The 17,293-nt window shown below is 41.6% G+C and overlaps 1 protein-coding gene across 1 annotated transcript in view; it reads left to right on the top strand.

Moving 5' to 3' along the window:
• ARSJ (arylsulfatase family member J) overlaps positions 1–15,427 on the top strand; it is a 38,850-nt gene extending 23,423 nt beyond the window's left edge. Inside the window, exon 2 of the mRNA XM_054392368.1 lies at positions 14,020–15,427. Within this exon, the coding sequence (XP_054248343.1) occupies positions 14,020–15,427 (1,408 nt within the window). The remainder of the gene's footprint in view (positions 1–14,019) is intronic.
• Positions 15,428–17,293: the final 1,866 nt, after the last annotated feature.

The raw sequence follows: 17,293 nt of genomic DNA, 5'->3' as shown, positions 1-17,293 counted from the left end.
AAATCAGTTAGGGTCACACATCTAACTGTGTTCTTGCTTTTCTCACTTTCCCTTGTGTGAGGCTGCCTTTTTAAGAGCTCTCGTATTTTCCACCTCTGTGGCACTGAACCTAATCAGGGACTTTTCTTACACCACTGTGGAGCGTCAGGCTGAGACTGGGAAGAGCAGGGCTCTTTCTACAGTTATGCCTGTGGGTTCCTTTCTTGACACGCTTCATTTCCCCCTTGCTCAGTGTGCCTCTATTTAAAACAGGGATTTTGATTTATCTGTTTTGTGGGACGCTCTGATACTGTAGAGGAAAAGCTGTGTCAATGAGCTATATATTGTTACTACTAACAGGAAAATATAGGTAAGAATTCTGTTGCTGAGTTAGCTGACAGGCTGCCTGAAGAGTTTATAGCTTCCTCTGAGCTGCTCCCCTCTAATATGACCCATCAGAGCTACAGGGAGAAGAAAGATTTGTGTAGTGAATGGAGGTCTCCCACAAACAGAAGTGAACAGATGTGATGTTCTGATATCCGGCAGTTTTATTAACATCTTCACATTCTCCCAACAGAAGATCCCTCTGTGGTATTGACACAACTCCTCAGCTCTGTGTGGCAGTGTACAGTTGTAATGCAGACAATACAGTGTCAGCAAATTGCTGTGCCTGGGTTCAGTTGTGCTGATCTTCTCCTCCTTTCACTCCCTTGGCTCCTAAAGAGGAAAGAAATACTTTGTTTTCTCATCCATGACAAATACGAAGCATGCCTGATTCTTCTTTCTTCTCCTTCTCTCTTTTCCCTTTACAATCCCCACAATTCCTATATTCCTCTTTCCATAATTCCTATATTCCTCTTTCCATACCAAGATGAATGTTGAAAGTAACAAGAACAGACTCTAAATGATGATGCTTCATTTGTTTGCCATTACAGCATTGTGCTCATTTTGGTGTTATTGCCATGACTATTAACCACTGAAATCCATAATTTCACAACCTTGAAAGGACAGAAATGACTTGGGAGGCACAAGTTATTTGCCACTGATGGAGTTATGTTCCAGGCAGTTAACTGCACTTGAAAGGGAGTGATGGCTTTTGGTAGTACTGTTGTCTTTTTCCAAACACTTGGCTCTCACAAGAAACCCTAAGGTTGAAGATCAAATGTGTAGAAGTTGCTTTTCACTGATGATGATAATTTTGGTTTGGAACCTTTGGGAAAACAGAGTATGACCTTTTAATTTCCCTTTTGCAGAAGGAAAAAAAAAAAAAGAAGTAGGGGGGAAAGGACTACATCATTCCTATATTTATTTGTAGACTATACAGTTCTATAAGGGCAACAGGATTACAAGTGTAAAGAGAGAACAATGTACTGAACTTCTGTGTCTAAATAATAATTTTCGACACTGTACATATTTTCTTCTAAAAAAAAAAAAAACAACCCCATGATACTACTCTAAGGGCCTAGCTGTCATTTTAGGCCTCCCCATGCACACACATTGTACCCATCTTAACAAATTCAGTTTGGTTAATATATAACATGTTATAGCAAATATTTTGTCTATGCTATGTCTGGTTTTAGCTACAATTGCTATACATGGGAGAGATGTGGTTTCTAGATTTTTGTTGGACTCACAATGGTTAGACACCTGTTTCCATTCAATCCCTATCTTCTACTCCATTTTATTTCCAGACCTGTTGCACTGTGGCCTCAGTTTTTATGAGGCTTTTGGACACTCCCCAAGTGCAAACAGTAAAGCAAGATGTGGCTGAGGAGCACTGTAATGAGAAACTACTGATCGTTAGGAAGGATTAGTGCAGTGGTGACATCCAAGATAGCCCTACTGGTTTGGCTGAGCTGGATTTAGGAGGGAAATAAAGAAGCATTTGTCCAAATCACTTCATTACTCAGTGGCATGGAGGCCTAGAAACAGACAGGCCTTAACCTCTGTCAGTAAATCTAGCTTGTTCTCTTCAGTGGTGTAGAAGAATGAAGGGAAGGAAAAGGCATAGCAGGAATGTGTGTGTGTGGGGGTGCTTCATAGTGCCCCACGCCCTGGTATCTTGCAACCATCAAATGTGTGGACTACCATTAATCACTGAAGTGGAGAGCTTTCTGATTTCATTGCATAGCAGCCTTACATTTTTCCTGTCCTTTGCCTAATTTGGACAGAACACAAAGGCAGCATCTCGAATCCATTTGGTACAGAAGCAGAAAGCAGCCTGATGAATTAGACAGCTCCCAGTGTTACACTGATTCAGCAGAGGCAGCTGAATCTCAGGGGCAGTTTAGTATTCACTCCTCTTAGAGGGAACGGGCTGTGGTGAGCTGGGCATGGTACCTTCTGAAGTTGTTTTGTTTGAGTTCCAGCACTTTTGGAGCTTTTAAAAGAGAAAGAAATGACGACCATAATGTGTAAGGATACATGGGAAAAAGAGATCCATTTATCTTCATACTTTTATTGCTTTACAGAAAGTTGAAAATCTCACTTTGAATAGAGGCATTTTCCTTTCCTTTCTATGCCACATTATACAGCATGTAATGTCTCTGATGTGTTAGCTAAAAATTGTCACAGAAATGACTGACAGCCCCGACACATTGCTCCCCACTCCTTCCTTTGCTGCTAAAGCACACCTACATCTACATCTACTCATAATGGCAGCAAAAGCACTTCATTTCCATGTTGAACCTCCCCTGTGAATAAACACAGATGTTTCATTTCCCCATGTTGTCAGTCAGGAACCTTTCATCTGGGACCCAGATTAATAAAATCCTTCATTGTCTTAATACATAATTTCCTTGGGAACTACACACAGTGCCTTCAGCAGTAGCCATCTTCTCAGTCAAAAATGGACTTGCTTGTCATGGTCAGTTCTGATGAATGGATTTTAACTCAATATTTCTGAATTGGGAAACAGAAAAGAAAACCCAGTTGTGGTAACAACAGTTTGAATTTAATGAGGAAGTAGGATCTAGTTCAGCAGCCAGCAATATGTTGCATGCAATACCAGCAGAACTGATGCATAACTGCTGGTAATCATGGCAAATAAGTGCTGTGTTTTAACAAATCCTGTTACAGACTGGCTTTAGGTGAAGCTCCTTTGACCTGCTAGTGTTTTTTATCAGAAGATTAGAAAGCTCATTTTGAGCGTTAGCTGTGTGGTACAACGGCCACAGCACCATCTCTGCTCAAAGCAGTAAGAAACACAAAATGCTAAGAAACAAATATGAAAGTGTCAGAAGGACAAAAGAATTAGAGGTCAGTTGCAACGCTCAGCTAGAAGCTATGCAGAACCCAGAGAAACTCCGTCTCTTGGCTCCCAGCCCTCTTTTTCAAGTCAAGGTTATTCCTTCTACTAATGATTCAGTGCTACTGCTGTTGCCAGTAAATGTCAGCCCAGAAGACTATCTATGGTCAAAATGCATTTTTTTTTCTGTCAGTCCAGATAAGGGTGGCTAACAATTATCATTTCATATACAACTGATCTGTCAGCAGTGTCAATTACAAAGGTCTAGAAATGTGTAATTAAGTTTTAAACGCTCAGCTGTATTGCATTGTTCTAGATGGGTATCCTGCTGTGTGATACATGGGAAATGGAGGATGAGATGATTATTTCCTTTGGATGCAGTGTCTATGTTTTAGAGCAATATTATCTGACTGACCACATTAAGCACAACAAATAGAAGGCCAATGTATCAGAATGGGTGTGATTAATAGGTCAACAGAGGTTCTCCTCCCCCTGTACTCTGCCCCGGTGAGGCTGCATCTGGAATATTGTGTCCAGTTCTCACCCCCTCAGTTCAAAAAGGACCTAAGGGAATGCTTGAAAGAGTCCAGCACAGAGCCACGAAGATGCTGAAGGCAGTGGAACATCTCCCTTATGAGGAAAGGCTGAGGGAGCTAAGGCTCTTGAGCTTGGAGAAGAGGAGCCTGAGGGGTGACCTTATTCATGTTCATAAAGATGTGCAGGGCAGTGTCAGGAGGACAGAGCCAGGCTCTGCTCAGGGATGTCCAATGATAGGAAAAGGGGCAATGGGTGCAAGCTGGAGCAGAGGAGGTTGCATGTGAACAGAAGGAAAAACTTTTTCAGTGTGAGGGTGACAGAGTCCTGGAGCAGACTGCCCAGTGAGGCTGTGGGATTGAACTGGATGTCTTTTGAGGTCCCTTCCAACCCCTACCACTCTGTGATTCTGTGAAATAGAACAGCAAAGTTGAGATGCAACAGAAGTAATCATCCCATGGTATTTCTTCATTAATCAGCATTCACAATGAATCTCTGCACTAGAAAAGAGGGGGATTGTGTTAATTCAGGGACTCGTTTTGATGCCACTGAGCAAAGATTTATTTAAAAGACTGTTCTATTGAAACTAATGGACTTGATCCTTCTCTTTATGTAGCTACATATTGATGAAGGGGGCTAGAATCTGTGCTCCTTGTAGTAGGTACTTTGAGACAGCTGAGCTTCAGTAGGAATATTATAAATACTGTTGAGAGCTTGTGGCCATTGCCACTTGATTAGCATATTCTCAATAATAATTTAGCTCTAATTTTAAATTAAAGAGTCTTAAAGACTAATTAGAGGTTCCAAAAGAAACTCAATGGCCTATGATATACTTAAACTCAGTGAAAGAGATGAAACTGTGACATTCTCCAATGTCACACTCAGAAATGGTATGTTTGTGTCATTGCTCAATGGTTACTAGAAAATTAGAGCTTTCACAGAATGTGGATATTGTGTAGTGGAATCTAAAACACTTGAGATGTCTCTGAAGCTCTGACTAATCCTGATTTTTTTCCAAGGCCATAATGGTCTTTAATTATAAAGCAATTATCTCAGTAAAGTGATATCATATAAAGCAGTGCTATGGCAGTTGTTAACCTGTACTTTACATTGTGTGGTTTTGTCCTCAGTCAGCCTTGCTGGCAATTCAAGGTCATTTTACAGCATTTAGATTGATACAAAGTCTCAATACTGGATAGATGAATAATACATGAGGACAATACTACTTCAGAAATAGTAATAAATGGTCAAAATGGGTACTTTAATTAAAGTGTAAGGTAAGAAAATAACTGTTTGGCTGCCACCTTTAAGGACTGTTAACAAGAATGCCATTATTATAAAAGATGTCTTATCAAAGGCAACCATAGAATAAATCTTTCCCATCCCTTAGGTGCATGCACTGAATAAATTCTTACAGAAAGATGAACTCATTTTCCTAAACTGTCACAGAATTATGAGTTTCAGCCCTGAGGTCTTTAGCTGAAGAATAGTTTACTTGTGTACACATGGCATTTTTTTTTCATACTTATAGAGGAATGCCTGAGTTATTAGCAATTAATGTATTCTTTGGGGCAGAGTGCTCCAGTGAGACAAGTTGAGATGACTAGACCAGGTCTGGTCTAGTGGAGGATGCCCCTGCTTACTGCAGGGGGGTCGGACTAGATGACCTTCAGAAATCCCTTCCAGCCCAGCCCATTCTTTGATTCTATGTTAATTGTATCTGAGATCCTATTGTCTCCTGCACAACAGTGAGCACAGGCTAAGAGGAAGGCCACTTTCAGACACTTTGGGTGCTCAGGAGCTAGATTCTGTAGCAGAGAACACCATTTACAGATTCACAGATTGCATTGGCTTGGAAGGGACCCTCAAAGGTCATCTTGTCCAATGCTCCTGCAATCAGCAGGGACACCTCCAACTAGATCAGGCTGCCCAGGGCCACAGCAAGCATGATCTTGAATGTCTCCAGGGATGGGGCCTCAACTACATCCCTGGGCAACTTGTTCCAGTATTTTATCACTCTCATTGTAAAGAACTTCTTCAAATTAAATCTACCCTGCTCCAGTTTCAAGCCGTTGCCCCTCGTCCTGTTGCTACAAGCCCTTCTAAACAGTCCCTCCCTTGCCCTACCGTAGGTTCCCTTCAGATATTGATATTCAGATACTACAAACTGGGATGTGCCATGTCCCTCTTCTGACATGCTGCTTTTGCTCCAGCCTCACGCTGTGCTTGCAGCAGTGTCTGCAGACCACTTTTTGGGGTAATTTTCTTCATGCCATTAATTGGCTTTGATCTCATTTTCTTCTGGTTTTCCTCCTGTAGAAAAGACTGAAGCAGGACTTTAAAAAATCATCTTTTATTAGTGAATTGCTTTTCCTTTGCCATTTGCTTGCCTCAACTTCATAGAAATACGCAGGGGTGTTTATGTTTAATATGTGAGTGTAGCTCCAGCAAGCTCCTGGACTCACAGCAGCGCATTTCTTTTCCCTGTAACGTGTTGATTTGGTGCAATATCTGATGAGATCTACTTTTGCTGAGAGCCCAGAATTTGGTGGCAACGTCTGGATTTGGGATCATCGTGTGAAGCATTTAGTCCAATTGTTTTCATGTCACTTACATGTAGACATGAAACAGGGAGTGCTGGTTATGCAATCACACATTTCTTCCCCTCGCTTCTGAACAAGTAACACTCAGTGATAGAACTGGAAACATCCTGCTCTGTTTCCACAGCTGCAGTGAACTGGGAGCAAAGAAAACAATAGCTGCACACACACATGTGCATCCCAGCTGCTGCCGACTCCCATGTTCTCCTTCATCCTTTTTGTCCTCCCATTTCAGCAGATAAATTGTCTCAGTGACAGGAAAGGCTAGGAGCGGATATGCCACCAGTTGCAGAATGTTTGGGAAAAATTAGGAATTAGTGTATGAAATGACTAATTACAGCTTCATTTCTGGGGTGATTGAAAGTTGAAACTTCCACTTGAGTTTCATGATACGATTTTTATGTTTCCCTGCACTAACTGTCCCTTGCAACCAGAGAAAGTAACCCTGGAGAAATGCAGGTCAAGGTTTCTCTTTCTTCTCCCAGCTTGGTTCCACAGCAGCTATTTTTCCTTTAAAGCCAACGACTCTAGAGACAATTTTCCTCTCCACTGTTCACCAAGCTCTGCCTCATTCTTGGGATGCAAGTATCAGCATCAGTATCAGTTGGGAAGATAAGAGAGAGTAGAGCTGGTGCATACACCTGAGATGCAAAATGTGTCAGAATATAGAGCCACAAAGACCAGCATTTTCAGACTTGGTACTCCAGCTTCTGAGCAGCAGGGTCCAGCACTGTACCAGGGCTTCTGAACCACCCCAGGGAGTTCACTGGAAGTCCCTCTGCTTCTTGCTGTTGATAAATGTTTGGTTTTGTTCATGTAATTCTGGGTGGCTTTTCTAGGTGCTGGATGATAAAAATACATTGGCAGCATAAGCAATATAGTGGCGTAAGGACACTAGTCAAATAACCAAATGTCAGCACTTGCATGAGATCAGAATTTCCACATGATTTTGAGGTTGAGTTAATGCATCAAAACCTGAATGACATTTGGTTAAACAAGGATACCTCAACTTCTGTAGGTTCTTGGAAAAAGGTAATTGAAAAAGAAAATAGGTCCATGAATAAATCGCTTTTATCTTCTTTTCCTGTATTTGATGGAAGAGTCTTAGCTGATTCAAAACCACCAAAAATCCCCACTACCAACCTCCTAAAACTTGAAAGCAGGGCAAGATTCAGAACCTTTCCAGTGAAATGTTTGCAGTAGCACTGCCAGAGTGATAAAACTGTAAATAATTTCAGTTAGACTTTTTATGTAAGCACTCAGTTTAGAAGTGGATATTTTTCTGCTCTGATTTATAAGCACATAAAAATTCAGGGAGTAGAGTTGAAGATGAAGTGAATGTTTGTGTATGTGTGTGTATGTCTCTGTGTGAAAACTTCGCTTTGGTTTGATGTGAGCCAACACAGTGAAATGTTCTATTTGCTTCTCTGATCCATCTACATTCATAACTCTTCTTTCTCCTCACAATCTTCACGTTGTAAGCTGGAAGGTACAGATGGTTAAATGATCGATCCATTGAGTTCTTTCTGGTGTACATTTAACACTGACAGCAGACTTGAGCAGAGACAGTGTTCCAGAGATCTGCCTCCTGTATCAAGCAGCTCCTTCTCCAACTTTCTTGTCTGATTCTAGCTTACAAATCTTTAGCAGATGCAGCATTAAACGTTTTGATTTTATGGCAAATATTTCTGATGCAAAATAATTTTTATCATTCATTCATCTTGGTTGATGTCTGATCAGGAACTTTGCATCTCTCTGCCATGCTATTGACCAGCCTGTTTGGAGAGTTGGAAGCAGAAAAGCTTCTGGAGAACTTCTGCTTCCCCTGTCAGCATCTTATAGAGCTCAAAACAACTTTGAAGTAAATAAAAGTAAACATTTGCCCAAAGTAACAGCTTTTCCAAATGATTAGGATTTGTGGACTCCATGCTGAAGCCTTTAAGGAAGTCTTTATTTATTATTTATCTGTTTTCTCTTGCTGCTTTTTGAGCCCTGCTTCTAATGATTGCATAAAGGTGTCTAGCAATAGGAAAAGGGGGAATGGTTTTTAACTGAGAGAGAGTAGGTTCAAACTGGGTCTTAGCAAGAAGTTCTTCAGTATGAGGGTGGTGAGACCCTGGAATAGCTTGCCCAGGGAGGTTGTGGATGCCTCTTCACCTGGGGGGTGTTCAAGGCCAGGTTGGATGAGGCCTTGAGCTGCCAAGACTAGTTGGGAGGCGTTCCTGCCCGTGGCAGGGGAGGTTGGAGTAGGTGATCTCTGAGGTCCCTTTCAATCTAGGCTATTCTATGATTCTGTGATTTGCTGGCTGAAAATGGGGTGTTGGGGTTTATTATCCCCCCAATAACTTGGACTGCTGAGGACAGGCAACCTCCATGAAAAAATGTCCCCAGTTTCTGTATTTACTCCTCTGGGAGAGCCGTGTTTCTAGCTTTGTGTTATACCAACAGTTGCAGGTAAGATGTCAAAGACTAACCTTCAGCCTACCTTATAGACTGGTATCTACCTACTGTATTTTATTATTTTTAACAAGGAAATGCATATGCAGCATTACTGATCCTATTAATTAATGATGTATGCATACCTGAGTGCTGTCACTTTGTTTGCAGCTCCTTCTGGCAAATGACTTTTTTTTTAACTTAAAACAGTCTTTTCTCAGTCCTAGGCTAGAGTTTATTATTTTAAACTTGGAGACCATTTTTTCAACATATCCTGAGCTATGTAAGCATAATAAAAATACATTTTCCACATATGCTAACTTGAACTGTGCTAGCAAAAGTTCCTGAAATTAGAAACTTCAAACTGTGCTTCTTTGTTAATCTTCATTGAGCCTTAAAAGAATCTCAGTCTGAGGACAATTAATGCAATATTTTACCATCAGAAAAGCTCAAAATCTGTCGTTTTGTACATGCACATTACAAAATTAGAAACATCCCAGCTTCTTGCTCACTGCAGAACCCACCCTGAAGTTAAGCAGGGAAAATACTCAATAGAAAACTCCTTAGGGAAACTTTTTTAAGGAAAACTGGTTTGGCCTACATATGTTTATGACTGCAGAAGCACCATGGGGATGTGAGGCATGCCAAGAGAATCTCTCCTAACTGCACAGACCTTCAGTCTTGCTCTCTGCTTCAGGGGAATAGTAGTGAAAATGTGCAAAGATTACTGCCATTGATCCACTTCTCTCCTTTGGTTTTGCTCTCCAGATGAGAATTGGGAAACTAATTTAGCTTTACTGAGGGACATCAGAAAGGGAAAATTAAGCCTTCAAATGTTAATGCATTCCTCAAGCTCGGGTCAAATTTACTTTAGTGTCCCCGTGGTGATTTACATACATCCACAAAGATTCTGGCACTTGAATGTACAGTTGACCTGTAACAACTTAATGGTCTCTTCACCTTGAGAGTGAAGGTAGGACTAATGTAAAATCCACTGTCCTAGATTTGCGTATTTCTAGATTAAAACAGGAAGGGAAATCATGTTGGAAAGCAGTACCCTGAGCTCAGTCTCAGGATGGAGGCTTTATTTGTTTATTTATTTATTTTAAGAAACCTCTGAAATATTTCTCTTGGCATCCAAGAAGCAAAGGACCTATGAAGTCATCAAGATACTCCCACTGGGATCTGTTGCTTTCAAGTCCACTACAAACAAGTAAAGAAAGTGGTGCAACAGTGAACTAGAATTACCAGCTGCATTAGCTGGAACAGTGATCACGATGTTCTTACTGTGAATATCTGAACAGCTTCCACACTAATAGAACAGAAATCAAAGCAAAAAACATGCAAAGAGCCATCCCTATGTAGCCAGCAGAAATTTTCAGTATGCATTTCAGTAGCTGAACATTTCAAATACATTTTACTTAGTTCCTTGTCCTGTGAAGTTCAAATTTCAGATGTTTAATAGATAGACAGCCATGATCTAGAAACTTGGAGAGGGAGGGAGGAGAGCAGAGTACATGTGTGTCAAGTATTCTCAAGCCATGGAGCCCCCTACTTGATACAGAACATTACCTTTATCTGTTACCTTCATCTAAATACTGCCCATGAAGGTCAAAGTCTAAGAAAACAACGAGATTAGATTCTGTGGCCTGTCAGCGTTTGCTTATATTTAACTGGTTCCTAGTGCTGTAATTATCATAATGAATTCCAGACTCTCCATGCTCATAGCTTGCTTTCTGCATTTGGGATTAAATTCAACCAATTTATACTAAAGAATTAGCTGCTCTTGTGGTAGAAAGCCATGAAATGGATAGGATGTATTTCACAGACATTCCATGGCAATGAGCGAGCCCATGAGTTTGTCGTCTAGAAAGCTCCCCTAAATCAGCATCCACCTCTCATTTCCTTTATGTTTTGCCTTGTTCCATTTTTTCTTCTCTTGCCCACTCTTAGCACAGTTTCAAAGCAGTCATGAGACACTTTTTCTGTTGCCATTAGTGCCACTGACTTCCATGTAATCACTGTCAGTAGCTCAGATGACTTTGTTTTCCCATGGATGACCTGCAAGTCCTTTGAAAACCAAATAAGTTCACTGAAAAAGTACTATCAGCACATGATGGATCAGTTAGGAGGGCACCAGGCACAGAAAAGTGAGATACCATAGTGGGCATACCACAGCGAGTGTACCATAGTGAAGAATCATTAGATCATTAGAGGCTGATATTCATTGAAGCATTTCTACAGCTGGAATATTTTCACTTAAAACTGAATCTGCTGCAGGTCCCTTTTCAGTCACCAGCTGTCTGTACGTGTGGATATCTGTGCGTTCAGAAGCTATGCCAGGAATAGCATACACACACACACATATGGGAACCACACCAAAGCTTCATGGAATTAGCAGCAGAGAATTGTAGCAGGGCTGCTGCTGTTAGTGCATTGTAGCCAGCATACTGAATAACCTGCTGAGGGGAATAACCTGCTGTAGGCCATGTATTCCAAAGAAGCCTGTCTATGACTGAGGCTAATTCCTGATATTTGTTGGTTTGGAATTTGTAAGATTAACAGGGTAGGAATTTCATGCTTAGATATAGCATTGAAAAGCCCTAGCTGGGGAAACTGAATGTTGTTCATAAATTCTTTATGAGAATTAACTTTGTATAAATATCCAATTTTCTGTGTAGGCTTTGTCAAGAGGCAAATTGGTTTGCAATGTGTCACAAATTCTGTTGCCTGTTCCCCCCCAGGCTCAGCTTCTGCATTGAGGAGAAGAGTGGAAGGATCGCTACTACAGCAACATCATTTTAGAGAAAATCCTGGCTTCTAGCACTATTAGCTTACTGAGGGAGAAACTGGCTAGGACTGGGGACTGATCTTGAGATAGAGGAGGCTGTCAACATTGAAGAAACAGAAGCTATTTACTAAAAGCAGAGTGGGGACAAGGACTTTTTCAGTTGGACCAAATATAGAGAATTTGCTGACAGATTTTAACAAGGCAGAGGAAAGAGAAGGGGAAGGAAATGAAATGTCTTGTGAACATAGTCCCCTGAGGGAGAGATGCAGTGAACTAGAGGAAGGGGCACTGCCATTAGTCACTGTGGTTTCCTTACCTGTTTTAAAAGGAGAATATTATATTTGAATGGTGGCAAAGATGGGGCTATTTTTGTGTGCATTTCTTTTGCCAAAGCAAAATGCAGAAGATCCCAGAAGCCCGTGGTTTTCAGGGTGTGCTTTAACTACCTCAGTATCTCCTGTGTCAGCACCAGCTTGTGAGTCCAGGGACAATTGGGTGGCAGAGCTCCAGATCCACAAATTGGTAACAGAAACAATGCTCTGAAAAAGTGCCAGGGAGACAAAGAAAAGCAGCAGCACTGCAGTGTACTGAGTACAGGCGAGTTTAAAGCAGAGGAGTGTAACACCCAAATTTTCTGCAAGAAATTAGTTAGGCTGGAGCTTCTGGTTCTGTGGAAATAAGTTCAAGAATGAAATGGGAGTTACACAAATATTACAGATTGGCAGGCATTAAGGACATCTATAGTACCTCCTAAGACCTTGGCCAGGAAGACATCATATAAAAGCAGACTTTAAGTTATTTATGGACAGGCAGAGCCTAATGGTTTTAATTTTCTAGATAGCTCAAGAGGCCAATCAGATTGGCAGTGCTGGCAGAATGTGTCAGGAAGTCCCAACTACTGCCACAAAATAATAAAAACATGGGTTTGTGGAGGATTCATATTAGTGGTGGACTAATACACTCCTCTATTCATGACTGTAGATTTAGTCTATTCTCATGCTTGGGGAGAAGTCTTCTTTGGTTTACAATGTCTAATTTTTAGTGTAAAACTGATATAAATGGATTTTGTCCTTGATTTTTGATACTCACTACTGCCCATGATGAATTCCTTTTCTAATCATATGGAGGCCATATGTATTCTTTACACACTGGTACTGCACTGCAGAGTTTATTATCCTACTTTCTAAATATGCTGCTGTTACATTCTCCAAGTCCAGTGTATTTATATGCCTTAGATATGTTTGCCACTACCAAGTTATGAGGCATTGTAAAAACTGTATTCATCCACCTAATTTTCTATAATTATTGTTAAACAGGGACATGTGAAAATTTTCTGTGGAGGGTAAAAAAGGTACCTCAAAATAGCTGTGCTCCTGTATTTATAGCTTGGTTCAGGGAGGGAAGCATTTCATGAAATAATCAGGCAAGGACAGATGAGTGCTGAACAAGAGATCCAGGGATGAAATGATCTCTTCCTTTTGAGCAATGGCTCATAAACCTCTTTCACTGAAACTCTGTCCTTGAGTTTTGGCCTGGGTTCTTGCCATCCACACACATTTACATCTCTTACTCAGGAGATAAATGCTGGGACTGTAGGTGTTTGAGGAGAGAGCAGAGCCAGATATCATCAGATATCAGACCACTGACTGTTGTTCTCACATGAGTAGTATCTCTGCTAAGTCATAACCCATATCGTAGAATCACAGAACGGTTTGACTTGGAAGGGACCTTTGAAGGTCATCTAGTCCAACCCCCCTGCAGTCAGCCAGGACGTCTTCCACTAGAGTAGGTTTCTCAGAGCCCCAAACAACCTCTGCTTTTTAGCCTCTGCTAAAAAAGGCTGGCCGCATATTTCTTACATCACATGATGACAGACCAGAAATCAGATGACTGGCTTTTAGTCTTGTGCATGCCATGAGAGCTGATCCCCAGTCACTGCTGAGTGCTTGGTGAGGCCAGCAAAGCCACTGCAATTGTTCTGCTGTCCAGGGTTTGTATTGTACATGTGGATACCATAAAGGTCTGTGAGGCCACTAGCTTTAAAACAGCAGTGCTCAAGCAACGGTTGACAGGCAGCACATTGCCTCTGAGATGCTTTGACATTGCTTATGGCTACAAGGACATGAAAACATTTTAAATGGCTGCTGTGTCGTGTAGCTGGTTCAGTGTGGTTCCCCACTGGCTGAAGGAGGTGGGGGAACTGCTCTTAACCACTTGTGACACAAAACAGATGCCACTCTCCTGTTTCAGTATTTTTAACAGCATGACCTCCTTAGTTTTTGACATGTGCACTTTGAAATATTCCCAGAGAAATTTGCTGCATGCACAGGAATATTTTCTGTCACAGTTGTGAGCGTGAGTGTCCATGCATAAGGGCCTGAGCATTTTTTTCCTCATCCCCAGCCTGATGCCTGTCTCCTCCCTGCCTCCAGGTACCAGATACACACCGGCCTTCAGCACTCCATAATACGGCCAACCCAGCCCAACTGCTTACCTCTGGATAACGTCACGCTACCTCAGAAGCTGAAGGAGGTGGGTTATTCCACGCACATGGTTGGCAAGTGGCACCTGGGCTTTTATCGCAGGGAGTGCATGCCCACGCAGAGGGGGTTCGACACGTTCTTCGGCTCGCTGCTGGGCAGTGGTGACTATTACACACACTTCAAATGTGACAGCCCCGGCATCTGTGGCTACGACCTGTACGAGAACGACAACGCGGCCTGGGATCATGACAATGGCATCTACTCGACGCAGATGTACACACAAAAAGTACAGCAAATCTTAGCTTCTCATAACCCCAGGAAGCCTATTTTCCTCTATATCGCTTACCAAGCTGTTCACTCACCCCTCCAGGCACCAGGCAGGTATTTTGAACATTATCGATCGATAAACAACATCAACAGGCGGAGGTATGCTGCCATGCTGGCTTGTTTGGATGAAGCCATCCACAATGTAACCCTGGCTTTGAAGAAGCATGGTTACTATGACAACAGCATTATCATATATTCTTCAGATAATGGGGGGCAGCCAATGGCTGGAGGAAGTAACTGGCCTCTGCGAGGAAGCAAAGGAACTTACTGGGAAGGAGGTATCCGTGCTGTTGGCTTTGTCCATAGCCCTCTTCTGAAAAACAAAGGGTCTGTGTGTAAGGAGCTTGTGCACATCACAGACTGGTTCCCCACTTTGATCACACTGGCAGAAGGACAGATCGATGAAGATATCCAACTGGATGGCTACGATATATGGGAAACCATTAGCGAGGGCAGACGTTCTCCACGGGTAGACATCTTACACAACATTGACCCCATTTACACCAAAGCTAAAAATGGGTCCTGGGCAGCTGGCTATGGGATCTGGAACACTGCCATTCAATCTGCCATCAGAGTGAATCACTGGAAACTACTGACAGGAAACCCGGGATACAGCGACTGGGTACCTCCCCAGGCCTTCAGCAACGCTGGCCCCAACCGCTGGCACAACGAGCGCGTTTCCTGGTCAGCTGGCAAAACCGTGTGGCTCTTCAACATAACTGCTGACCCCTACGAGCGAGTGGACCTCTCTGCCCGGTACCCAGACGTAGTGAAGCAGTTGTTGCGGAGGCTGTCGCAGTTCAACAAGACTGCAGTTCCTGTTCGATACCCACCGAAGGACCCTCGGAGTAACCCCAAGTTGAACGGAGGAGTCTGGGGTCCGTGGTTTAAGGAGGATGAAAAGAAAAAGAAATCAGATAAAAGTAAAGGTGCAAACAAGCAAAAGAAGACCAAGACCAAGAACAAGAAAAAGGCAAATCGGAAAAAAGGGCAATCGCTACATTGCCGTTCACGTCTTGCTGGTGGATAGACTGTAAGCATGCCTTCTGCTAGCTCTAAGTCAGCCTGGCCCAACTGCCTTGAACTTCTGACAGGACATACTAGAAATGCTAGCTCTGCACTAGGGACAAAAGTTGTCATCTTTTAATGTTTTCTCTGATTTCACCAGCGTGAGGTATCTCAACACTCTGCCTTCAGTCCACTTGACAAACGGTCACCTCTACGGGACGAACAGTGCTCACCTATCATAGCTACATTCCAGAGAACAACAGAGAGAACACCTGAGTTCAGTAAACTCTTTTTGACGGACAAACAGTGCCTCCTTGCCTAAATTAGTTGGAATGTTTGGAGAGTGTTGACATGTTAATGACAGATGTTCTCAAACTGACAGAGAGAAAGGAAAAACAGAAGTTGAGAGCCTTTGTAGGTCTCAAACCTATGACATTTTTTGATGCAACACAGCAGAAAAGTGAAGCGATCGGAGTAACTTTTTAGAGAGGCTTGGAGAGGGGGCCATGGTAGGAGGAAAGCTGCTCTGAACTAGACTTTGTCTTACAGAAATCAGAACTATTTTGAACGTTGGCAAGATGTGCTAAGTCCCCCCACTTGCAGTAAACCCAGAAGGCTGTTAGTGAACGCATATGAACAGCCAGCACACGCCATGTATAATTTATTATAGACACAGACAAAAATGCATCACCAGAGTGAATGTAATATTTAAATACTTTAAGATTCCAACAACATATAAAAGACATAATTTATTTTACAGCACAAGACTTATTTCTCTGCCATGAAAACTGGGTGATGCAAAGTACCCCTTTGGGTGCAAGGGTTGTTTTGTTTTGTTTTGTTTTGAATTTTAATTTTGTTTCCACTCTATCATTCAGAGTTTTATTTAACAGATCCATATCCTCAGAGTACTGTAAACCAAGAAGATACTGTACACACTGCTAGGATGAGAGAGGAGAGTGATTCAGGTGCATCATTTCCTTATGTATTTGCCTCCAGTTATTTTGAATGTAACAAAGTGATTATTTAATTTAGGAGTCACGTGAATATTGTTCTGTTTCTGTACAGAAGCTAGGCCATCTTTATGTTCTGGGGGAAAAATTCTACTTTAAACCTTTTATTTATGTATCTATTAAAATAGTTTATTTTTATGGCATCCATAAAAGCAGTCTGCCTCTTTTTTTGCACTAAAGATTGCAATTGTGCCCTTATTCATTTTAAACTAACTCAGTAAGATTTTTTTGTTACTATTATTTTTGGGGCAGGGATGATTTTGTGACAGCTTGCTTCTGAACCAGAAGTTCTTCTTCCAATATGTAAATAATTCAAGACATGGTTCAAACTTTGCCCTTTTTCATGGTGTCTGCATGGATGATTAATGTATGCACTGACTGCCTATTAGTGATCTGTGATAACTGGTACAATACATATGCATATACATGGTTCAGGATGAATTATGTTAAGGAAAATTGATGATTCATTTGTGAAATAGTTGTAACATATTTTGGTGGAGCTTAACATCATCATGCTTTCCAGCTGTACCTCCCTTGACTCAGGTATCATGTTTATATGGGTGGATTACAGCTGAAAAATAAAGCATTTGTAAAATCAGTGCACAATAAAATCTGAATTGTGTCCAATGCTCCAACACCCCCTGACCCTTATTGGAAAGAAACTAACAGCCGATGTGTACTGCCAAAGCCTATAAATTGTGTATTTTCAGTTATAGAACAGAATAAATCTGTCAATAACAAACACTTGGAAACAAGTTAGACATATTTTTAGAGTTACTTTTGTAATGAATATACTGGGGAGAAGATCCACAGATTCATAGAATGGTTTGGGTTGGAAGGGACCTTAAAGATCATCTAGTTTTAACCTCTCTAGA

This window comes from Indicator indicator, chromosome 25 (assembly GCF_027791375.1).
Source record: "Indicator indicator isolate 239-I01 chromosome 25, UM_Iind_1.1, whole genome shotgun sequence".
NCBI classification, from domain to species: Eukaryota; Metazoa; Chordata; class Aves; order Piciformes; family Indicatoridae; genus Indicator; species Indicator indicator.
This window is presented reverse-complemented; position numbering and strand designations above follow the sequence as displayed.